This window comes from Morone saxatilis, unplaced genomic scaffold (assembly GCF_004916995.1).
Source record: "Morone saxatilis isolate NCDOM2014 unplaced genomic scaffold, NCSU_SB_2.0 Contig14, whole genome shotgun sequence".
Lineage (NCBI taxonomy): Eukaryota > Metazoa > Chordata > Actinopteri > Moronidae > Morone > Morone saxatilis.
This window is the reverse complement of record NW_023339696.1, coordinates 15,464,838-15,484,465: the sequence shown is the minus strand read 5'-3', so window position 1 is coordinate 15,484,465 and position 19,628 is coordinate 15,464,838. Positions and strand designations below refer to the sequence as shown.

The 19,628-nt window shown below is 38.2% G+C and overlaps 1 protein-coding gene across 1 annotated transcript in view; it reads right to left on the bottom strand.

The window, feature by feature from the left end:
• Nucleotides 1-5,502: 5,502 nt before the first annotated feature.
• Nucleotides 5,503-19,628, bottom strand: part of usp31 (ubiquitin specific peptidase 31) — a 17,731-nt gene continuing 3,605 nt past the window's right edge. Inside the window, exons 8-16 of the mRNA XM_035654769.1 lie at nucleotides 19,336-19,447; nucleotides 19,069-19,163; nucleotides 18,236-18,313; nucleotides 16,945-17,074; nucleotides 16,378-16,497; nucleotides 14,856-15,081; nucleotides 14,569-14,727; nucleotides 13,972-14,124; nucleotides 5,503-12,846 (exon numbers count right to left, since the gene is read on the bottom strand). Of these exons, the coding sequence (XP_035510662.1) occupies nucleotides 11,354-12,846; nucleotides 13,972-14,124; nucleotides 14,569-14,727; nucleotides 14,856-15,081; nucleotides 16,378-16,497; nucleotides 16,945-17,074; nucleotides 18,236-18,313; nucleotides 19,069-19,163; nucleotides 19,336-19,447 (2,566 nt within the window). The 3' untranslated portion in view covers nucleotides 5,503-11,353. The remainder of the gene's footprint in view (nucleotides 12,847-13,971; nucleotides 14,125-14,568; nucleotides 14,728-14,855; nucleotides 15,082-16,377; nucleotides 16,498-16,944; nucleotides 17,075-18,235; nucleotides 18,314-19,068; nucleotides 19,164-19,335; nucleotides 19,448-19,628) is intronic.

The window sequence follows — 19,628 nt, the reverse complement described above, 5'->3', positions numbered from 1 at the left end:
AAAGGCTGTTTGGAAGGCCAGCCAGAGACTGGTGGGAATTGAAGGAGAGAGATTGGTACTCACACACACACACACACTCACACTTATGTATAGCAGCAGCCCTGGTTTAGGGTGCTGCTCTGGTTATAGTCGACGATTGGCTGACTCATTACTGCGCTGTGAGTACACTCATTAGTCAGTTTCTGTGGGCACTGAAAACTGCTTAAAAGTGCCTTAAAATGGTCACCAAAATTCACTGTGTACTAAAGTGCTCAAATGATTCTTCTTCAGAGTATAGGACGATCTATAATTCATTCTGCTGGGTCCACTGTTATTCTCATTGGTGAAAAGGAGAGTCTGGGGAATGTGATAGGGTCTTTTCTTACTGTTAATTAGCAGAGCGGAGAGGACAGCTTTTTTGAAACTTGTCAGGGACATGACACAAGGCCATTAGGTGACTGGGAAATTTGACTCATTGCGATATCGCTGAAATACAATCAGTAGTTCACTTCTCATTTTCATCTTCCACCGGGGGGAATGGTACATAACGGGAAAAGAATCAGGCCACGAGGCAGTCAGGGCTTCAAATGTTTAAGTCTGAGTCACCCCCGCTGTGTATTCATGTTTGAGTTAATTGAGGGGTTTCAAGCATCCATGGAAACGTAAAAAGATCATAAATAAGCACATCTCGGTACACAGGCACTTTGTTGGTTTCATGTGGACGTATACAGGAACAAACAGAATTCTCTAGGGGCTGATATGTACAGTAAAGCAGTTTTAAATGTATCTTTCTGTCAGCCACATCGCTCCTCTCCAAGTCTACAAAAATAGTAGCACGGGAATTCAATGATAAATCCCCTTCAAATTGTAATAAGGTGCCAGTTCACTCCCCTTCAGCACTCTCGACCATGTTTGTGATGTAAATATGTGAGTGAATATGCAACACTTATATCAGGGTCATTAATAAACGCAGATGCTTCTGTGTTTCGTTGCTAAAGGAACTCGTTTTTATCCTGATATTAAAACTGTCATTTGCCAAATTCACATTCCTGCCTTCAAATGCAATAAATAATGTTTCTGCTCTTGACAATCAAATTTCTGTTTCGAATTTTATATTGCAGGTAATGATGATACAAACATTTACATGAATCTTAGTGCCTCCATGGGCTCAACTATAATCTGCTGTCAGATTCTGCTTTTCACATTTTCAGAGGATTCTCTGTGTTGTAGGGGGGGGGGCGGTGGAAAGAAAAAGAAATAAAACCACATGATAAAGTGTTACTTTTAGAGATTTGACAGGTAATAAAGAATCCCAGGCCAAGCTTAACAAATACATTAGACCATTTCCCTAAGCCCAGGGACATATTAGTGCAGTTGGAGAATATTCATTCATAAATAAATAATGGTGAAACAGCTTATGGGGGCATCTGGCTTTATATTCGTATTAGCTGCTGCGCTCATGAAACCATGTATCATGATAAAGAGGATTCATGAGTGCTGAAGCCTTTTTAAAATATGGTTCCTTCAAGCCTTTGTTCCTGTAGAAAAGCATAACATAAAGAATCAAATAATGTTTCTTTTTCTACTGCCTGTTAATCCCACAATGGGTAGTCTAAATGTAGATTACATTTACATTTACAATATCCTGGGCAAGGTAAGAGACTGCAAACTAGAATATTCTCAATTTGGAAAGAAATCATAAACTCTCAGTTAAAGTATTTAATGTTTGGTAGGCCAGTGTGTACATACTTGTGTGTTTGACAGGTGGTCATATAACGTTCCAGATCTCTGTTAGCCCCTTTAATCCAGTATTTACTACTTGTTACTTTCAGTTTTGGACCCTTCTCAGTCCGTGGTTTTGTTCTCTTGCAATGTTCAAACATGGCCAAATTCAGATTTTCTTGACTGCTTTGTTGTTTCATAGCATGTATGTATGCCCCAGAAAAGTTCTGTGTACAGAAATATCAACTTCTAAAATCGCTTTTGTGATATTGAACAAATTATGTTTTTATAAGCGTGTTATTTTCATAAGAGAAGAGAAATCTGTGCAACACTGTAACAGCATTGTGATTGGATGTCCGTGTGTGTGCGCGCATCTATATTAAAATCAACTCACCGTTCGGATGGCTCTGATCAAAATCAGGAAGAGTGACGATTTCTCTCAGTGCTAATCTTGGTGTATTTGCTTTGTCTGAAACACTAGATAAAGAAGGAGAGGAAATGACGGCAGGGAATAATAAAAATTCAATAAAGAAAACAAGGAACAAAAAGGAACAAAAAAAACAGGTTCTCATTTTCTCTGAAATTTCACTCATCTTGAACTATTGTTGGGTCCCCAGGTGCTTAGGTCTGCAGGTACTGAGTACTATTCAGCAGCCCTGATGACAGGGGGGACGTGGCCCTCAGCCAAAAGACCACACACACACGCACACACTTCACTGAGGGATACACCACATCTGCAGCCTCCCCACCTCCACCCGACTCCACTGGTGCCTTGGATCACTGCTCATGTTGTCCAACACTGTTCCGCCTGGGAAAGATCTCAACTGTCTATCTCCAAGCTGTCAGCCACTCTGACCTACTGGACCCCGGACGAATCCTGCAATAAAAATCAAAACAGCCCTTCCTCTCTGCAGTGAAAGTCTGTTGCTGTCTTGTCCTGCTTTGAACATTACCCTGTGAAGGGTTGATTGAGTGGTCTCTGGGAAAAAAGGGATAACAAACAAGCTGTGTGAAAGGGAATGTGAAATGAACCTCAACAGCAGATAGTAGAAAACAGGCAACTAATTGGCTGCTACGAGGAGGAACATGACAAATGAATTCTGATAGCAGGGCAGCATATTTAGTTTTGGTATATAATTTCCCACTTTACATTGAGCATCAAAAACAACTATATCAGTGTTTATGAGCTTAGCTATCAACATCTGCCCTGCTATAGGAAGAAAGTTTTCAAGACCACATTCCTCTTTATGGATTAAAATCACTTAACATTGAAGAGGTGGTGTCGCTGTTCACAGCTGCCATTGCTCTTATCTAATATGTGAGACCTCAGTAGCTGTGGGGCCTACACACTTCATAATCTGTTGTTACAGACAGGTTCATGTTGGTGACCTTTAGCTGTGCCAGCACATGCATATTATGCTTAGGGTCTCACACCTCTCTGCTAGTACCTCTCTGTCTATGTCTTACCATGGTTCTTCCCCTGAATTCCAACCGCCTTTTCTTGCCTTCTAAAATCAATTGTTATTGATTTTTCTGCACTCTCTGGGGTGGAGTCAAAAGAGGGGACAAAGGAGATAAAACCACAGGCGAATTGCTAAAGTAACTCCACTGTACCGTGGGGGACTGATATTATCATGAGAGAGAAGTCAGATGCTGGTTCGCCTCCATTTAAAAGCACTGGAGAAGAGGAGTAAATGGCATTCTCTGCTTACCAGGAAATTTCAAATGATTCATGAGGTGGATCTCAGCCAAGAGCTGACTGGCTGTCCTGTTTTATGGCATAAACCATGCTGATGCCAGTCAAATAGACAGTGAGAGAGTGGGATTAAAATACATCAAACGTTGAGCAAACACAACCATAGTTTAACAGCGGCTTTAAGGTGATCCATTGACTGGAAATCAACTGGGTGGTGATGACATTCTGAACTCTTGTTCTCTAAATATGCTTGCCTGGCTATGTACTTATTAACTCCTGTATTAGATTGAACTGTAAAAACCAGACAGCTGTCTCTACTTTATGGAGTAAAGAAGACGTTATTCTGACCTCTAAAAAGTCATTTTTATTAGTATTCATCCCATAGCACTACAATGACAAGTTGAATAATCCGTTAGTTGATAAGAAGTATTGATGACTTTATGATTATTGTAGTATTTCCATATACTACTTCACACTCACGTACTCTACTTCAGATGGGAAGTACTGCATTTATCTGACAGCTGTAGTCGATACTTTGCAGACTGAGATTTGTCATATCAAAACAGAATATCTTATAAACTATGATGCATTGTTATATGAAGATAAAAATAGAGGAAAATGTCTCAGTAGATCAAATTTGCTCCATTAATAATACAAAATATTTATATAATTATAGAATATGTATGATTATATAAATGTCTGATTCTGTTGATAATATTGATATACTTTTACTTGCGTAACATTTTGAATGCAGGACTTTTATTTGTAGTGTAACATTGTAGTATTGCTGGTTACTTAAGTAAAGGATGTGCAGGCTTCTTCCATCACTGCTGATTAATATTTAAGTCAAAGCTGGAAAAATCTTGCTGGTTGTAGCTTCAAAATACTGATCTAATGGTCAGTCATTAGAAGCATTTTTCTTCTTTCTTTCTTTTGACATTTTAAAGCACAAGTTGATGAATCAATCGCCTAAAACTGGTTGTTAGACAGAGAGAGAGAGTCCAGGAACGTGCATGTGTCAGATTTGTAAAGAAAACACATATTGATGAAAAGTGATACAAACAAAATTTAATTTTAATCCAGCAAAGAACATGAACTGCAATTCTTATTGCTCATTTAAAATATTTCTTACTTTTCAACCAAACATTGACTGGTGTTGCAGCCATAGGTGCTAAAGTATAATGAGAAGTGGACCACCCCTCTTTGAGTACAAACTGAGCTCAAACATGCTTGCATCTGCACATCCCAGCTCCCGCTCCCCCTATATTCTGCAGCCAGGAGAAGCTTGAAATAATAATCCTGCCCAGAAATTTAGAGCCGCTCATGTTTTGCACAGCCTTGAGGTCTCAGATAATAGTCTCTGCAGCAGCAAGACAATGAGCAGTAGATTTGTGTGCTCATACACTTGCTTGCCCAACCCCAGCAGGATAAAACTGGATAAAAGGGGGAAATTAAAATAATAGCATCTTTAAAAAGTGTCATGCTGCTACAGTACATGTGACAGCTGTGAGAATACAAACGCTTTTATGGAGACAGACGGTGGAAAGTCTTACACATCTGAAAACTGAGCCTACTGTTGAGTGGTTACACTCATTACTGGCTCAATCACAGGCTTTTCTGACATGAATCCATCTGAAGTTGTGAAATAGCGACACACAAAATGGTGTGTAACAAATGTTAATTTGATTTTACTTATATTCTTAATGCTGCATCAGTGAGCCTCTATAAACCAAGGAAATAGCTGCATGTTGTATGGAGGTGTACGGAGGGACAATTTGTTAGAGAAAAGCTCCCTCTAGTGTAGGAACAAATACACCCACAAACCATAATATTAACACACCATTATGTTTCAATATTTTTAATCAGATTTTTCATTTTGTACTTGCATGGGTAAACCAACAAAGTATATACACATTTGTCCTTTTGGAGAAATAAAATAAAAAAAAGACATCAAAAGTGCATACATGACAACAAAAGAGAAATAAATTAACATAGAAGACTTTGAATAATGAATGTCAGAACAATTAAAAAAGTAGAAAAAGAAAATTAAGTAAAAATTAAGAAGCAAATGCTGGATCAGGGATAATGTTATTACTAATGTAATGTAAAAAAAAAAAATAAAAAATAAAAAAATGATTAGGCCAGTTCAGACAATGCAAGTGTCAATTGTATGTCAATTATAACCTCATGAACCTGGTACAACAAGGAATACAGTAAAACAGCCTTAAAAAAAATCTTAATGAATGCAACAATATTTTACAAAATGGTTTATAAATGATACATTAAAAAAAATCATAATAAAAAAAGTCATAGAAGAGAAGTGCTATGAATTTAGCACTGTAGTGTTATTTGTTGGCTTATAAAAAAAAAAATCTAAATCAGACTCATGACATTCATTCATTACACAGCTCCTTGGTTTCTGCATCATCCAAAGACAGATAAACTATTCACTGCAATGTGTTTTGCTTCAGGCTTCTGAAAAGTCTCAGTATCGTCTGTTTGTAGTGTTTACATCTAAAAAAAATATGCTTAAAAGCTTAAACTATCTGCCTCAGAAAAGTCCAAAAATATGTTTTAGCCTAAACTCACAATTGAAGTTCCTTATTTTAAGTCCTTTAATATTACGTGTGTCCGTGCAGCTGTGTGGTTGTAGAACTTCAGCATCTGCAGTGTCTGTGGCTCAAATGTAGGATTTTAGGTATTTTAGTGGTTACTGCAACTTTGATTCAGTGGTAAAACATCTACAAAAACATGTTGCAGATAATGTTAATTAATGGTTTCACCTTTTAAAAGTGGAACTTTTTGTGACTCTGTTAACAACAAAACAGCTGTATCACAACAATAACTCAATGAACTGATTCTCTAATCTTAATTAACTTCTGCAGGGAATCCTATGTGCATTTTAACAATTAGAGTGATTGATGTTTTATACCCACTTCTCCAGTTATCACAAACAAATAGTGGTGCTGCTTTAAAGCATGTTTGGAAGTTGCCGTTTCTTTGCTGATAAACTGCCTGTTTCAAATTAAAAAAATCACATCATGACTGAAATGATTTATGTGGCGTAAATACTACAAAAAGTATTAACTGAACATTGTTCATTACATACTGTAATATAAAACTACAAATTCACAAGTTTTCTTTATTGCATTTAGCTATATACTGTATATGTATATATATTTATATATAGTTTTTTGAGTTGTCTTTATATTAGACCGACCACATCTTTGATGCAGCTGAGAACATTTCAACATGTATCACTTCTGTAAACTAATGGAAGGATTTTTCACAATACATACATACATACATACATACATACATACATGAGGCTATTTAGTAACCACATAGAGATTATCGCATCCATAGTGTTGTTTCTGCTGGTGTACAACAGTAATAATTAAACATCTTGAGGAAACAAAAAAGACAGTAACCTACCAGTTAGGTAGGAGCACCCAGAGAGCACAGATCAGCAGAATTCAAAAATAAAATAATGAGAAATGTTTATATATATATATATATAAACATTAAATGGTAGAATGCTAAAAGTAATTATGGCATTAAATAGATTTTCATATAGGCGAGATTTGAAAGTTTTAATCCTTTTAGCTGTACAGATGAAACATTCTGCAATTTACAATTTCTAAATATTGGAATGGTGTGCAAATTAAGCAATGGAATATACCAGCCATGCTCTGCTTTCTACTTTACCAGCCGCAGATTTGCATAGTTAATTAAATACATGCATTAGCGTTTTCATGCAATACTGCATTCCTTAATTATTCTCAATTCTGTACATTGACAACAAAAAAACATAGACAATAACTGCTGTGACGAAAGCTAAATAGGAAAATCTATTCTGTAAAGATGTTCATTTTCTCTTTTTGACATATTGTTTCAATGGGTAATGTGTATCTGGATTAATTGGAAATGTAAATACTTCTCATATGGAGTACAGTACTTCTTTTTCAATGGCCTTTTGAGCTTTCAAAAGTCAGCCAAGTTGCACTTTTTGCTAACTCAATACTCAGATAACTTTTTTGTCTATTTGATGAATGACATGATTATTGGATTATTGCTCTACCAACAGTGTGTTGGCCAAGGCATAATAAAACTGAATTTTTTATGATTTGAAGCTTCATGTTTATGACTAAATAACAGAAGGTTCCTGTGACTTAAAACGGGACCAAAGTAATACTGTAGATGTTCAAATCAGCTCTGCAATATACTACAGACCTCTTTACAACTGCTACTGAACTAGCTTACTAAATTACTAAATTAACCATCATGTCTCATCTAATCTTACATGTAAGAAAAAAAACAGTAGTGTAGGCAATGTGGTGACTATAAACGTAATCATTATGGATAAATGAAAAAAATGGACAGGCTTCAGCTTTCAGATTACTGTAGAGAAAAATAATTCAATCATAAAATGTAACAAAATATTTAAATATTAAGAGCAGTACACAGTATGACTCACATTGTCAACTGATCCTAGTTTACAATGCCACCAAAAACTAATTCAAAATGTCAAAAGTGAGGGGCCTCACATCCTAATGCACTAGGTTTTGGCTGCGTAAATGGACCAATAAACGTCTTATTTAGCAAGTGAAGGAATAGACAACACATAAGTGCAATGGCATGATCCAGCTCTAAAATGTACACTAGCCACTACAACTTAATAACAGACTTTATAACAGGCAAACAAGCCGGTGAAAGCCAAAATGACATAAAATTGTCCTGCTTTGATCCAAAGTGCCATGCACAGGTTCCTGATAGAATACATTGTAAAGTAGAAAAGAGCAGCTAAAGGAATACCACCACATTTAAACAGCAGCATGTTATTTCTATGGTCACTGGCAGTTTGAACAAAATAGCCACTGTATTTCTTTGTCTCTCCCAATGGTGGGAGACTAAAAGGGTCCCACAAGGTTTTGGGAGACTGAGCTGTTGGTTAGCTTGTGACAGTAATAAAGATAATAAGAATGCATAAAAGGGTTTTTGTGTTGTTCATGTTGATCCCTTAACAGGTAAACTGACTGAGACTCTTCAGAAGGTTTTTTTTCCCCTCTAAATGTCAGGTTTGATGATCTGGTTTTACATTTTAGAAAGAAATGTATTCAGAACCTTACCCAACTACAGGTATGAGTAAACAAATACATAATGTATGTTTGTTATGTGTTGTGATGTTTCTATGGCCTAATTAGTATTCTCAACAGATGGCTGTTTTAATAAAGCATTTCTGGGCAGAATTTAGGTTAAAAATGTCACCATATAGCAATTTTGGCTGCCAACAGTGCAGTGATGAACAGCTTGTTCACAGCTTGAATCTCTGAGTAACAAATAATGATGCCTGGTTAGAAAACAAGCTGTATGCATTCCACCAGAAAAACGTGGTGCGGCTGTGTTGCCTCACATCTAATTTATACATCACGGGATGTAGAAAACTGCTCTCACTATTTGATTTGCACTGCTTACTCCAAAGGCAAATCCTTCTGACCAAAAACAGTGTGACCCATTTAAAGCCAGGCACAATAAGGCTGCTGACTTGACCAAAGACCATTTAAATATCATACATAAATCTTTAAATTGAGTGGTATTTCTTCTGAAACCATCTGAGAACCAATGTAAACCTGGTAGATGCTACAGAGAAACAGTTGAGAGAAATATGGTAGATCTATAATTTAAAGATTATGTTAATTTTTAAAGTAAAAACTACTTACTAATGCTTGATTTAAATGGCATAACCACATTCATTCATTTAAAACATACACTGTGCTGGTATCTAACGTATGAATATTGCAATTGCAGTTGGGGTAATTCAACAATAATAAAGCTGATGGAAAAAAAATGCTTGGTGAAAAAAAAGACCACCAAGCATCATAACAGCTGCAGTGACCAAATCCTGCCTCTATCATTACACTGCAAAATAAATATACCATGCAGTTTAGATAATTCAGCCTATATATTCATATTTGGACAACAACTGCTCAGAGACAATATAAATGTACTTCTGATTACATGGCTCATTATTAATATTCTGTTTCAGCCTGATGAAGGAAAAAAAATGGCAACGTATCATTTTCTCCAGTGAGGTACCACAGGTTATGATAAATGCTGCCGACAGATTTCTGGTTCACTGAAGTGTGTGGTCACAGCTCTGAACATCAGCATTTGAAAATATGCTCATTTAAGAAATATCAGTGCCAGAGGAGCATCGGTCTGTTACAGCACCAGGTGTAGTAAAGAGGTGATTTCTTAAAATGACCCCTGAAACATTGAGATGAATGTACCCTTTTACCATTTCAAGTCTAAGGCCTGTTGACGATACTTTACGATATGTCTGGAACTCATGAACCGACAACGTATTAAAAATGAGATAATTACATTTTAAGTTAGTGTGTATTTATATATATATATATATGCTTGTTCTGGGTAAAAGAAAACTACTTTATCTATACAAAGTGCGAACAAATTCAACATTCCTACTCAGTGATGCATACAGTAGTAGACTACAATGTTGCCAAAGGCAATTATTTGTTTCTGTGTACAGCATTGAAAGGCGCTTAAGATTATTTTCATCTTGCTCATGGAAAGGAAAAATGGTTATATACTGTATATTTTGTACAGACACATATATGTAATTATATACGTTGATTTTAAAGGGTTTCATTCCAAAACACACCGTCCCTTTGAGAGAAAAAAGTAGTTAACTTGATAAAATACATTTCTATCGAAAAAGTACTTGTATTAAACAAAAATAAAGTTTTAAAATATTGGAAAATTTGTCTTGATGTGTGTACTGACTGATTTGTCATCTCAAATCATTTTCTGTTTTGGTCCAGGGCCTGCCATCTGTATAATCTCTACATTTCTTTCATAATCAGGAAGTTTAAAATCGTCTCTTATTTGTCTTTTCGGCTACGCATCAATCCTCGGTACTCTCATTAAAGTACTTATTAGTGCATATCGTTAACTAATGTCTTTTCCTCCATAGCTTTAAACAAAATCCTCTCATACTACCCCCTATGAACCAATGCTTGAGGTGTATGCAGAGAGTATTTGAAAAACAGATTGCAGGTTTTACTTAAAACAATCAATGAAAACTACTACGAATTTTTAGCCACAATTATTTCGGAATGAAACTCTTTTGTGTTTGTGTGAGTGTGTGTATGTGTGTGTGTGTGTGTGTGCGTGTGTGTGTGTGTGAGCATCAACTCAGTTTTGTCCAGAGACTATTTTTGATGTTACGGTTCTGTTCTCACTGATGCTTTTAGAACAGTCAGGTTTAAACATCAACAGCCAGCTTATTTCTGAAAGAATCTATCAGTTCAAAATGTTACTCTACATGACCAATTATGCATTATTGGTGCATACAAGGTGAATGTATCTTAATGTACAGTGCTGCGGCTCAAATCAGGTTTTTCCGGCAGGATATTTTTCAAGCAAACGAAACGTACTGTTTGCTGCGATGCAAAGATATAACAAGCCTCTTGTCTGGAAAAAAAGATAATTGGATTTCAAGATTCCAACAGGGAATTCTGTCAGCTGTCAGCACAATCAAATACGTGCTGTACAGCTGAATGCATATGGCATGCTCATGTACCTTTCATGCCAGAAAACATTTTATGTGTCAAGCGATCACCCTGCACTCAATTTTCTCACTTGTATCAATATCATATCTAATGCTCAAAAGTGGTAATTAGTAATATACACTGCTTTAAAAACTAGGACTGGCAGCATACCAGGCAAGTGTTCTTCATCTTTTATCCAGTACAGCTAAAAATACTCAAAGCTGGCAGCCAATATTCAAACCTCAAAGCCAGCATATGCATCTGATGTGAGTGTAAAAAAACACAACATCAAAAATGGTCTCTTTACAAATACATCTGGTGCTCACTGAAACTTAGGCACAAAGAAAATAGCTGCATTATGTGAGTTCAATGTACTATAGTTGTATCATTGAGGCCTCGGTGTTGTACGTGCAGGAGATTGCATGCTTGATGACAGCTTTCGGGAAGATGCCATCCTTTCAAGAGGCTTCTTCCCGTTTGCGGGAGACTTGAGACTTACTTCAGAACTGGAAGACTTGGATTTGCCAACGTTTAATAGAGTGCGACTGAGAGAGCTGGGGGGCTTGGAAGACGCCTTTGTCTCTGATTTTGTCTCACCTCCATGAGTCTCTATAGACGTCTGTGAGGACACAGCGTCTTCTGTCTTTCCCTTATCACCACTGATGTCCTTGGCTTGTCCATTCTGCTTGCATGTCCTCTCGGAGGCCTTTTTGGCAAGCAGGGTGCTTTTTCCTAAATCAGCCGACCGGCGGCTTTCCCTTTGTCGAAGGGCACTCTTGAAGAAAGACAACCCTTTATCCTCAGGTTTGCTGCTGCGCTGCAGATCTCTGGTGGATATGCTGGGTGAGCGCAGGCTAGTGACAGAAGAGCTGCTGCTGGAGCTCCTCACAAACCTCCTCTCAGGTCGGTTGCTTTCCCCACTCTTAGACGGCGAAGAGCGAGCTACCGTGCTGCCTCGGAGATTGTCGACCAGAGGGCTAGTGTGCATAGAATCTCTGCTGTAGCTCCTTTCTACCAGCTTTTTTCGACTACTTGTAGAGCCTTTCTCAGTGACACTGGAATTCTTCTTTGCCGTTGGTGAGGGAGAAGCTGAGGACTGAGGTGTGGAGCGGACGCATGGCTTATGTTGTGGCGTTGCCTCTGTGGGTTGCGTTGCTTCCTTTGTTTTGGAGGGAGTTCCACTGGGTGTAGAGGTGCTTTTCTTGGCATTTACACTCTTTTCTTTAGTATTGCTCATCTTTTTGCCTTTCACAGGTGTACTGGAAGACGTCTCAGAAGTGGAGGTCTTGTAGGTTGAGCACAAACGCTTTTTGGAGGTTTTCTCTTGCTCCACTTTGGTGGAACTCTTTGTGGAGCCTGTGCTTTCTGCCTTTGAGGCAAATCCTCCGATACTGCTCTTACGTTTCTGTTCTTTGGAGGGAGTAGCTTGGGTAGGTAGAATGTTTTGGTCTATAGCTGTAATCTGGTTGTTATTTTCTGTTGGCTCATTTTTGGTGCTCTTCTTTTCCACTGGAGTGGGAGCCCTGCAGTACATCATATCGAGGAACCTTTTATTGTTGTCCTGGTCACTCAAGTTGCTTTCCATCATAGACAGAGGAGACCTGCTGCCAAAGTAGCGCTCATGTCTACTGTAGCTGCCAAAACAGGACGTGGAAACCTTGTCATCGCAGGCCTCTCCTATCCTCTCTAGAGGAGGAGAACATCGAGAGTCGAGTGAGAAACGCGACGGCGAGTTGGATCTCATGTGCAGCTTCGCAGAGAGCGACCAAGAAGGCTTTATTCCACTGTCGCTGAAAGCTAACGGGCTAGCGATGGACGACCTGGAAGACAAGCTCTGGCGCTGAATGCTCCTCACAAAAGGGCGGACTGAGAATCCTCCTAAAAAAAAGGAAACATTTTACAAAGGAAATTTCTTTTAGTGAAGCACGCTCAACTGGGCTTAAAGTGCTCTTGAGAATGAATACAAATTACACTAACAATTTTCCAATCTAATGAAATAAGTTCATGCAGTGCCAACACCCATGGATTTTGTAAATTTTTGTTAAAGCTTTTGTAATATCTTTTGGCACAGTGTTATAAATTTGTAAATATTTACCACAAATGGCTTAATAAAAAAAATAATCACTACTATTCAGGTAAGTATTGATACCACAATTAAATGTTTAGGCACTCTAACATATAAAAAAAATACAAAGTATAACATAATACATAATTTGGAAGCCATAGTGAGATCTGTGAAAGTTTTAGTTAAATACCAGTTTGCCTGGTCAACATATTTGGGGACTGTGCTGACCCTGTATTCTGATGGGTTAAACAGAGCCTACATTTATATTAACCACAAACAGCAGCCCAAGCCGAAATCCATCTGTCTCAATTTGGATTCACTCAGTATGTGAGTAGGTTTCCCACAGTACAGAGCTCTGTCAAGCATGTTGTCTTGTCCCAGTCACATGTGACAAATGCCATGCGATATTCTCCCTCTTTTATATTAAATTTTAAATTATTTTGGGTTGGCATTGCTGAGTTCAGGTGTGAGTTACAACTCTGGGAAACCTTGGTGGTATCTTTTTATTTCAACAGAAACATTGTGTGTAGAGGAAGTGTTGCGCGTCTTGTACAAAGGTTTGTGTTACTTTAAAGGTGGACTATACTGAGACACAATGAAAGCAAAGCTGTCTCTTTGAAGCTGTTTCTGTTCATCATTTGGGTCTGATGATTTGCCACATGTATTCTCTTTTATATTGGTTTTGGTCTTCTGAATTCAAAAAAGTCTAGTCGCATCTGGTGTGTGGATGGATGAATATCATTACTCTAACATAGTTTTGCATCTACAAAGTTCAGAATCAAAAGCTAATTGTAAACTTTATGCTTCTGGTAGAACTAGGAGCTGAAATTTAAAATATGAGTGTGAAAACATCAACTGTTCATGTGCATGTAATCACAAAGAATTACAATCCAACACCTGTCAAATCAAATAATTTAAAACAAATATAAGCATCTCACCATCATCTTCACTGCGTTCTCCTGGAAACTCTCCGGACTCAGCCAGGGATGCCAGAGAGGTGCGTCTGGATGAGGCTCCAGAGGCCAAGCTAGCAGGCCTACTGCCAGGTAACCTGTTGATCCAGTGGTCACACAGGGATGAACTGGTGGAACCTGCGTAAAAGACAATAAAAACTTTAAATTCACCAAAAGGGTCCGTGTGGTAGGTCCATGCACATTAAAATCATGAGATGAGTGATGCTTTACTCTAAGATGTTAACATGGAATACGAATAAGAAAACTTTATTAATCACAATCTGGGAATTTATCTTCGGTTTCAACACAACAATTTCACGGCAAAACAAAACATAAAGACATTCATAAGAGTACAACTCACAATACACAAGTCTACACTATAGAACATCATATTAACACACTGGGAAAAAAAACTGCAGCACAGTCAGGAGTGCTGCCTTTGACACTGACTACATGGTTACTTTTAGGACCTTCACATGGGTACTCCGGTTCACATTCTTTATGCAGTCTGTTTATTGGCAAATGACACCTCCTGAATTCTAAATACAGCAGCTATAAGACAGACAGGAAGGAAATACTGACCAGCAACAGAGCTGTTGGCTGACCACGAGGGAATAGCTGTCCTCCGCTGGTAGAACAGTATATAGGCCGTCTGCTGACACACGTCATCGTCAGCTACTGGTGAAACCTCACTGTCATCAAAGCAGTACCACTGACCGTCAATTGAGTTCTTACAGTAGGCTGTGAGTTCAAAGCAAAGGGAAGAATGGGTCAAAACCGATGTTGAAAACATATCTATAAAGTCCAATTCTATATCCTCATAATGCCCACATAAAGCCCCGAACTAGAACAATTGTTTATGGCGTTACCTGTGTAGTGGCCTCCGTGCATGTTTCCATGGTGGTTGCACACAGCATACAAGTCATACAGGTAGTCATCTGGGTTTCTACCCAGGCCATATGGCCGTCTCCATGGTGACCAATGAGAAGGTAAACTCCAGCTGCTCTGGCTTCTTTTAACCACATGGGGTGCCATGTCCATGCCCATCAGCGGGAACCGTACCATGTTCTGCATCTTCACCCTCCGGTCCCCCTCCTAAAACGGACACCAAGATAAACAGATCAGCATTAAAGGACGACTCCAACCTACTTACTAGTTGCAGCCTATAGCACTTGTGGTAGGGTGTTGTTATAAGATAAGATTTATTGATCCCACACTGGGGAAATTTACTTGCTACACCAGCTTCAGATACAACACAACACAACATAAGAGAATACACATTAAATAAAAATAGAATAGAAATGTACAAGATATAATAAAAATAGAAAAATTTTAATAAGAGTTATGTGTACACTATATAGAGCTTTTTATACAGAGTGAAAAGGGATATTGCACAGGTCACAGCCAGATCCATTTTCAGACAGAATCATTGAGTCTCAGTTTATTTGTGGTTTCATGAAAAGTAGCTAAAATAATTACAACTGCTTTGATGAGTTATCTGGAATGCTAGCCAGCATTTTCCTTACATTTAAGGTCCATTTAGTCTAACCTACAAAGGATGACTACTTTAAAATAAAATAAAATAACACCTCTTAAATATATTAAATATTAATATACCTCAAGTGAGGAAGGTATAGTTTTCATTTTTTTTAGGTTACATTTGAATATTCCCACATCAATCAGGTAAAGGCAAACGTGTTTTGCCACTGTTAGCTGGGTACCGTTACCTCGGATGCAGTGACACAAAATGGATTTTAAAACTCAAAAAAGATGTGGGAGACAACCGTGCATCAGTAAAAGCTCTAAAGCATGTGGTGAGGAAATATGACCCTGAATAAATTCAATTTGGATTCATAATGACAGGCAGCGATGCTGAGCCGAACACACAGTATGTTGAATGTGGTAAAGTCCTGTCAAATGAGGCACTAAACCCATCTATGCTCCAGGGTCATGCAAATCAGGGTTTCCCATTGTGACCATCAGAAAATCAAAGGCAAGGAACAAACCTAAAACAACTTTGAATGCTAGTCTGCGTGTCAGCCTCTCACCTACCCAACCTTGATCTCATTATTTCTCAGAAGCAAGCCCAAGTGTCTCACTGTGGGTAAGCAGAATATGTATTTTGACCATTACAGCTGACTGTAATTTTTTTCTCTTTTTTTGTCAGGTTTTTTTATCACTGATTTGGGAAGGTGGTCCTCAGAATTTATCGGAAGCAGAAGTTGTAAAGGTTTGAGAACTCCTGCCGTTGAAGATTAAGTCCAGCACAAACACAGATAAATAACAACTTCATGCAAAATAAAAACCAGAGTGAATCTTCCCCTTGATACTCAGAAAGTAGATGTAGTTTTTATTTTCTATTTTAACAAGTGTTTGGTTAAGCTGAAATACCTGTCTGAACCTCTTGAGATGCAGTATGAGCACATCCGGTAGTGTCCACAGGCTGAGCTTAATGCGGCCCTGCTGCAGCTGCTTGCAGTGGGGACAGCGCCAGGCATCGTCTGGGGCCAGCTGAAACACACAGAGCCCAGGCAGCAGCAATCAAGGACGAGCTCAAACCACACTGCTTATAAAATAGGCCTCACAAAGGATGAGGCCATGAGTTTTTTTCTCCCTTATTTCTATTCTCCACCAGAGCAGTCGCAGGCAAGTCAAACCACAATGTATATGTAGGTCTGCGCTCAGAATTTCTGGTTTATTCAAAACGTAGCATTAGGAGTCAAATACACAGTAAAACCACAGAGAGTGAAAGACTTTTTGAACTTTAGCAGAAAAATAATAAACCAGTTGGGAGGAGACAAATGTGAGGCTATACTTGAAAATATACTAAACACTGACATTAGAAAATAAATCTTAGATTTCCCCTGCCACATGTCAATTTACTGACAGTGCAGTAATGGACCACGTGTGTGTGTGTACATCTGTGTGCACCAGCTATGTGTGCAGTCACAATGATACCTGCTCCTCCTTGGTGTAGAGCTGAAAGCACTGAGCGAGGGTGCAAGCCTGCGGCTGATGATGTTGTTCCCTGTGCAGATACACACTCTCAGCATCAGGAATGTACTCTTCCTCAGTGTGTCCAAACAGACTGTGGGAAACATGAAGCACAGTCGTCCATTCATTCAACTGCAAAGTCATGTGAGGATTATAAGAGCTGCCTTGAGATTTTGGTCAAACTGCTTCCTGTATCAGAGTATAACATTTCAAGACAGTTGATGTAATTGTTTTAACACATTTCTATTTGCCCAGCAAATGGTGTGCGTGTGTGTGTGTTAACCACACAACATGGTCATTTTTAAAAATAAGAGCAGACATGTTATTGGTTGTGTAGGCGAAACAGACTCTGGTGTTTACTTGGTTCAAAACCACAACTGTTTTCAGATTAGGCACATTTGTAAGTAGATTAAGCAAGTTTATCTTTCAAATGCAAATAATGTGATAATAGCAGTTAGATGAACATAGTGGGAGGCAACTAGATTCAAGGGCTCAAATAGGTTTAGTCCTATATGACAGCCCTTGTTTAGTTTAAGGTGTTGCTTAACTTCACAGTCTGTCTTTTCAAAAATCCAGCACAATGCAATCCCTGTCACCATCAATTTTACTGAAATGTTGCCTCACCTTCAACTGTGTTCTTAACTGACACAGGAAGGCGCAGTGATGTGTGGGCGAGATTATTTTTTGTGACTGTCGCAAGTTGTTGCCTTCTAAGCCAACAAGCAGTCACATTAAGTTAAAAAAACAGGTGAGAACTGGATGACCTGATTGGCCAGTTAAGGATCAAAATCTGCCAATTTTGGCTGTAAGTTGGAGCCTGCTAAATACTTTCAGGTCATATATGACAATGCTTATTGTTCACATCTCTTTCAAAGCTGACACGTACCACTGTAACATTCAGGCATATTTTTCATAACTTTAGTATTCAACTTTAAAATTTTGTCATCTCAACTTTGCTTTCTACATAATCACTTACACTGACAAGTTGTTAACCTGCATGTTAATGGCCTTCAAAAAAATTACAATAAATGACACATTCAATGTTATGTCTACAAGGCGAGTTATTAAATCGATTGGCTTAATCTATTCTTCCAAACAAAAGTTGAATTAAATGTAATCTGCATGTCTCCCAAACAGTTTAGCAACAAACAGCAAATAAATGTTAAAACCTGGCTGCTTTTCATTCAGTGCAGAACAAACATACTTTAGATAAAACAAAACAGACCTCTAGCAATTATCAATGTTTTTCACTCACTAGTCCTTGGTCTCTTTGTCCCACTCCACCACAATCTTCACATGTGGTGGCCCCCCTTGTCCACAGGACTTGTATGCTCTGTGGTGGAAAGAATAAAAGCGGGAAACAAATTAAGTCATTTATGCAGGTGTCATTTATAAATGGGCCAATCACAGTAATGGCAAAAACAAATTAGATTTCACTTTGATTAATACATATCTATGGAGCCCCGGTGTTGTTACTTGTTTAGTGAACTTATGCGGGTATTAGCCAAACATGCTAAACTGGCATTTTAACAAACAGTCAAAATCATGTTAGGGCATGTCAGGCCTAAAAGAGGAACAGAAAAATGATGGGGCGTGTATGTGTTAAGAGAAGATTAGAGAACAAGATGGATGTAATTTTAACCTTGCCCCATTACCCAAATCATGGCCATCTTTGCCTTTGTGTGCATATGTATACACAGTGTTTGCTTTTATTTCAACATCCCTCACTTTCACCTTTCACTGAAATGAAGGCTGAGAAAACACTCTTGGTTTTAAATATCTGCATTTCCCTGGCTGGGCTATAGTAAAGTCATAAAGTATTTTAAACAAAATGAAATGTCTTGTATATTTATATTATTGGCTGTGTTTCCAACTTTTCAATGTGAAAGGCATTATGCCTGGAGATTTACGAGAGCATATACTGTATGCAGATACACGCGCTGTATTAAAGACAGATACATTTGTGTAACTCAAAACAAAACAAAATCACATCTCATTCAAAATTATCCCCAATATTTTTTTGGTTTAACCCTCAGCCCTAATTAATCAGTAAACAGACTGTTTATTGTATAAAACAGCAGAACTCACCTATCCACAGTCGGGTGACACAATGGTCGCTCATCTTGAGGAAGGAGGTAGGTGATTCCAACAACGCCAACCACCCGAAGACTGAAAGGTCCAACCTACACACAGACACCAATGTCAATACTTCTGTGAGAACAGTACATCTGGCGTACTAACACGATGTATTCAGAAAAACAACAGGGATGTACATCAATATTTTTCTAATAGTAATTTCACTGACTTGATTTTTCAAGCTCATATAGAAGGCCAACTGTTTGTTCCTCTTCCTACCTGTATATAGACCCCAGGTCTCAATAGATGTCTCATTTTCTCCAGGATCTCTTTCTGTAGAGCATCCCAGGTCACAGTGCGCTCCATGTACAGTACAAAAGGCAGTCCGAACCTAAAGCAACATAATGTGCAGAGGTTTGTTAGCTGTCATACATTTCTCCAGGAAGCTTTGAATCACACCAGTAGCCAATTAACCCATTACTACTAGGTTTAGGAACTTACAAAAACTAACTGGATATGTATATATTATATATGCTATAATGATACCCCAGTCTTTATTGTTGTGGAGAACA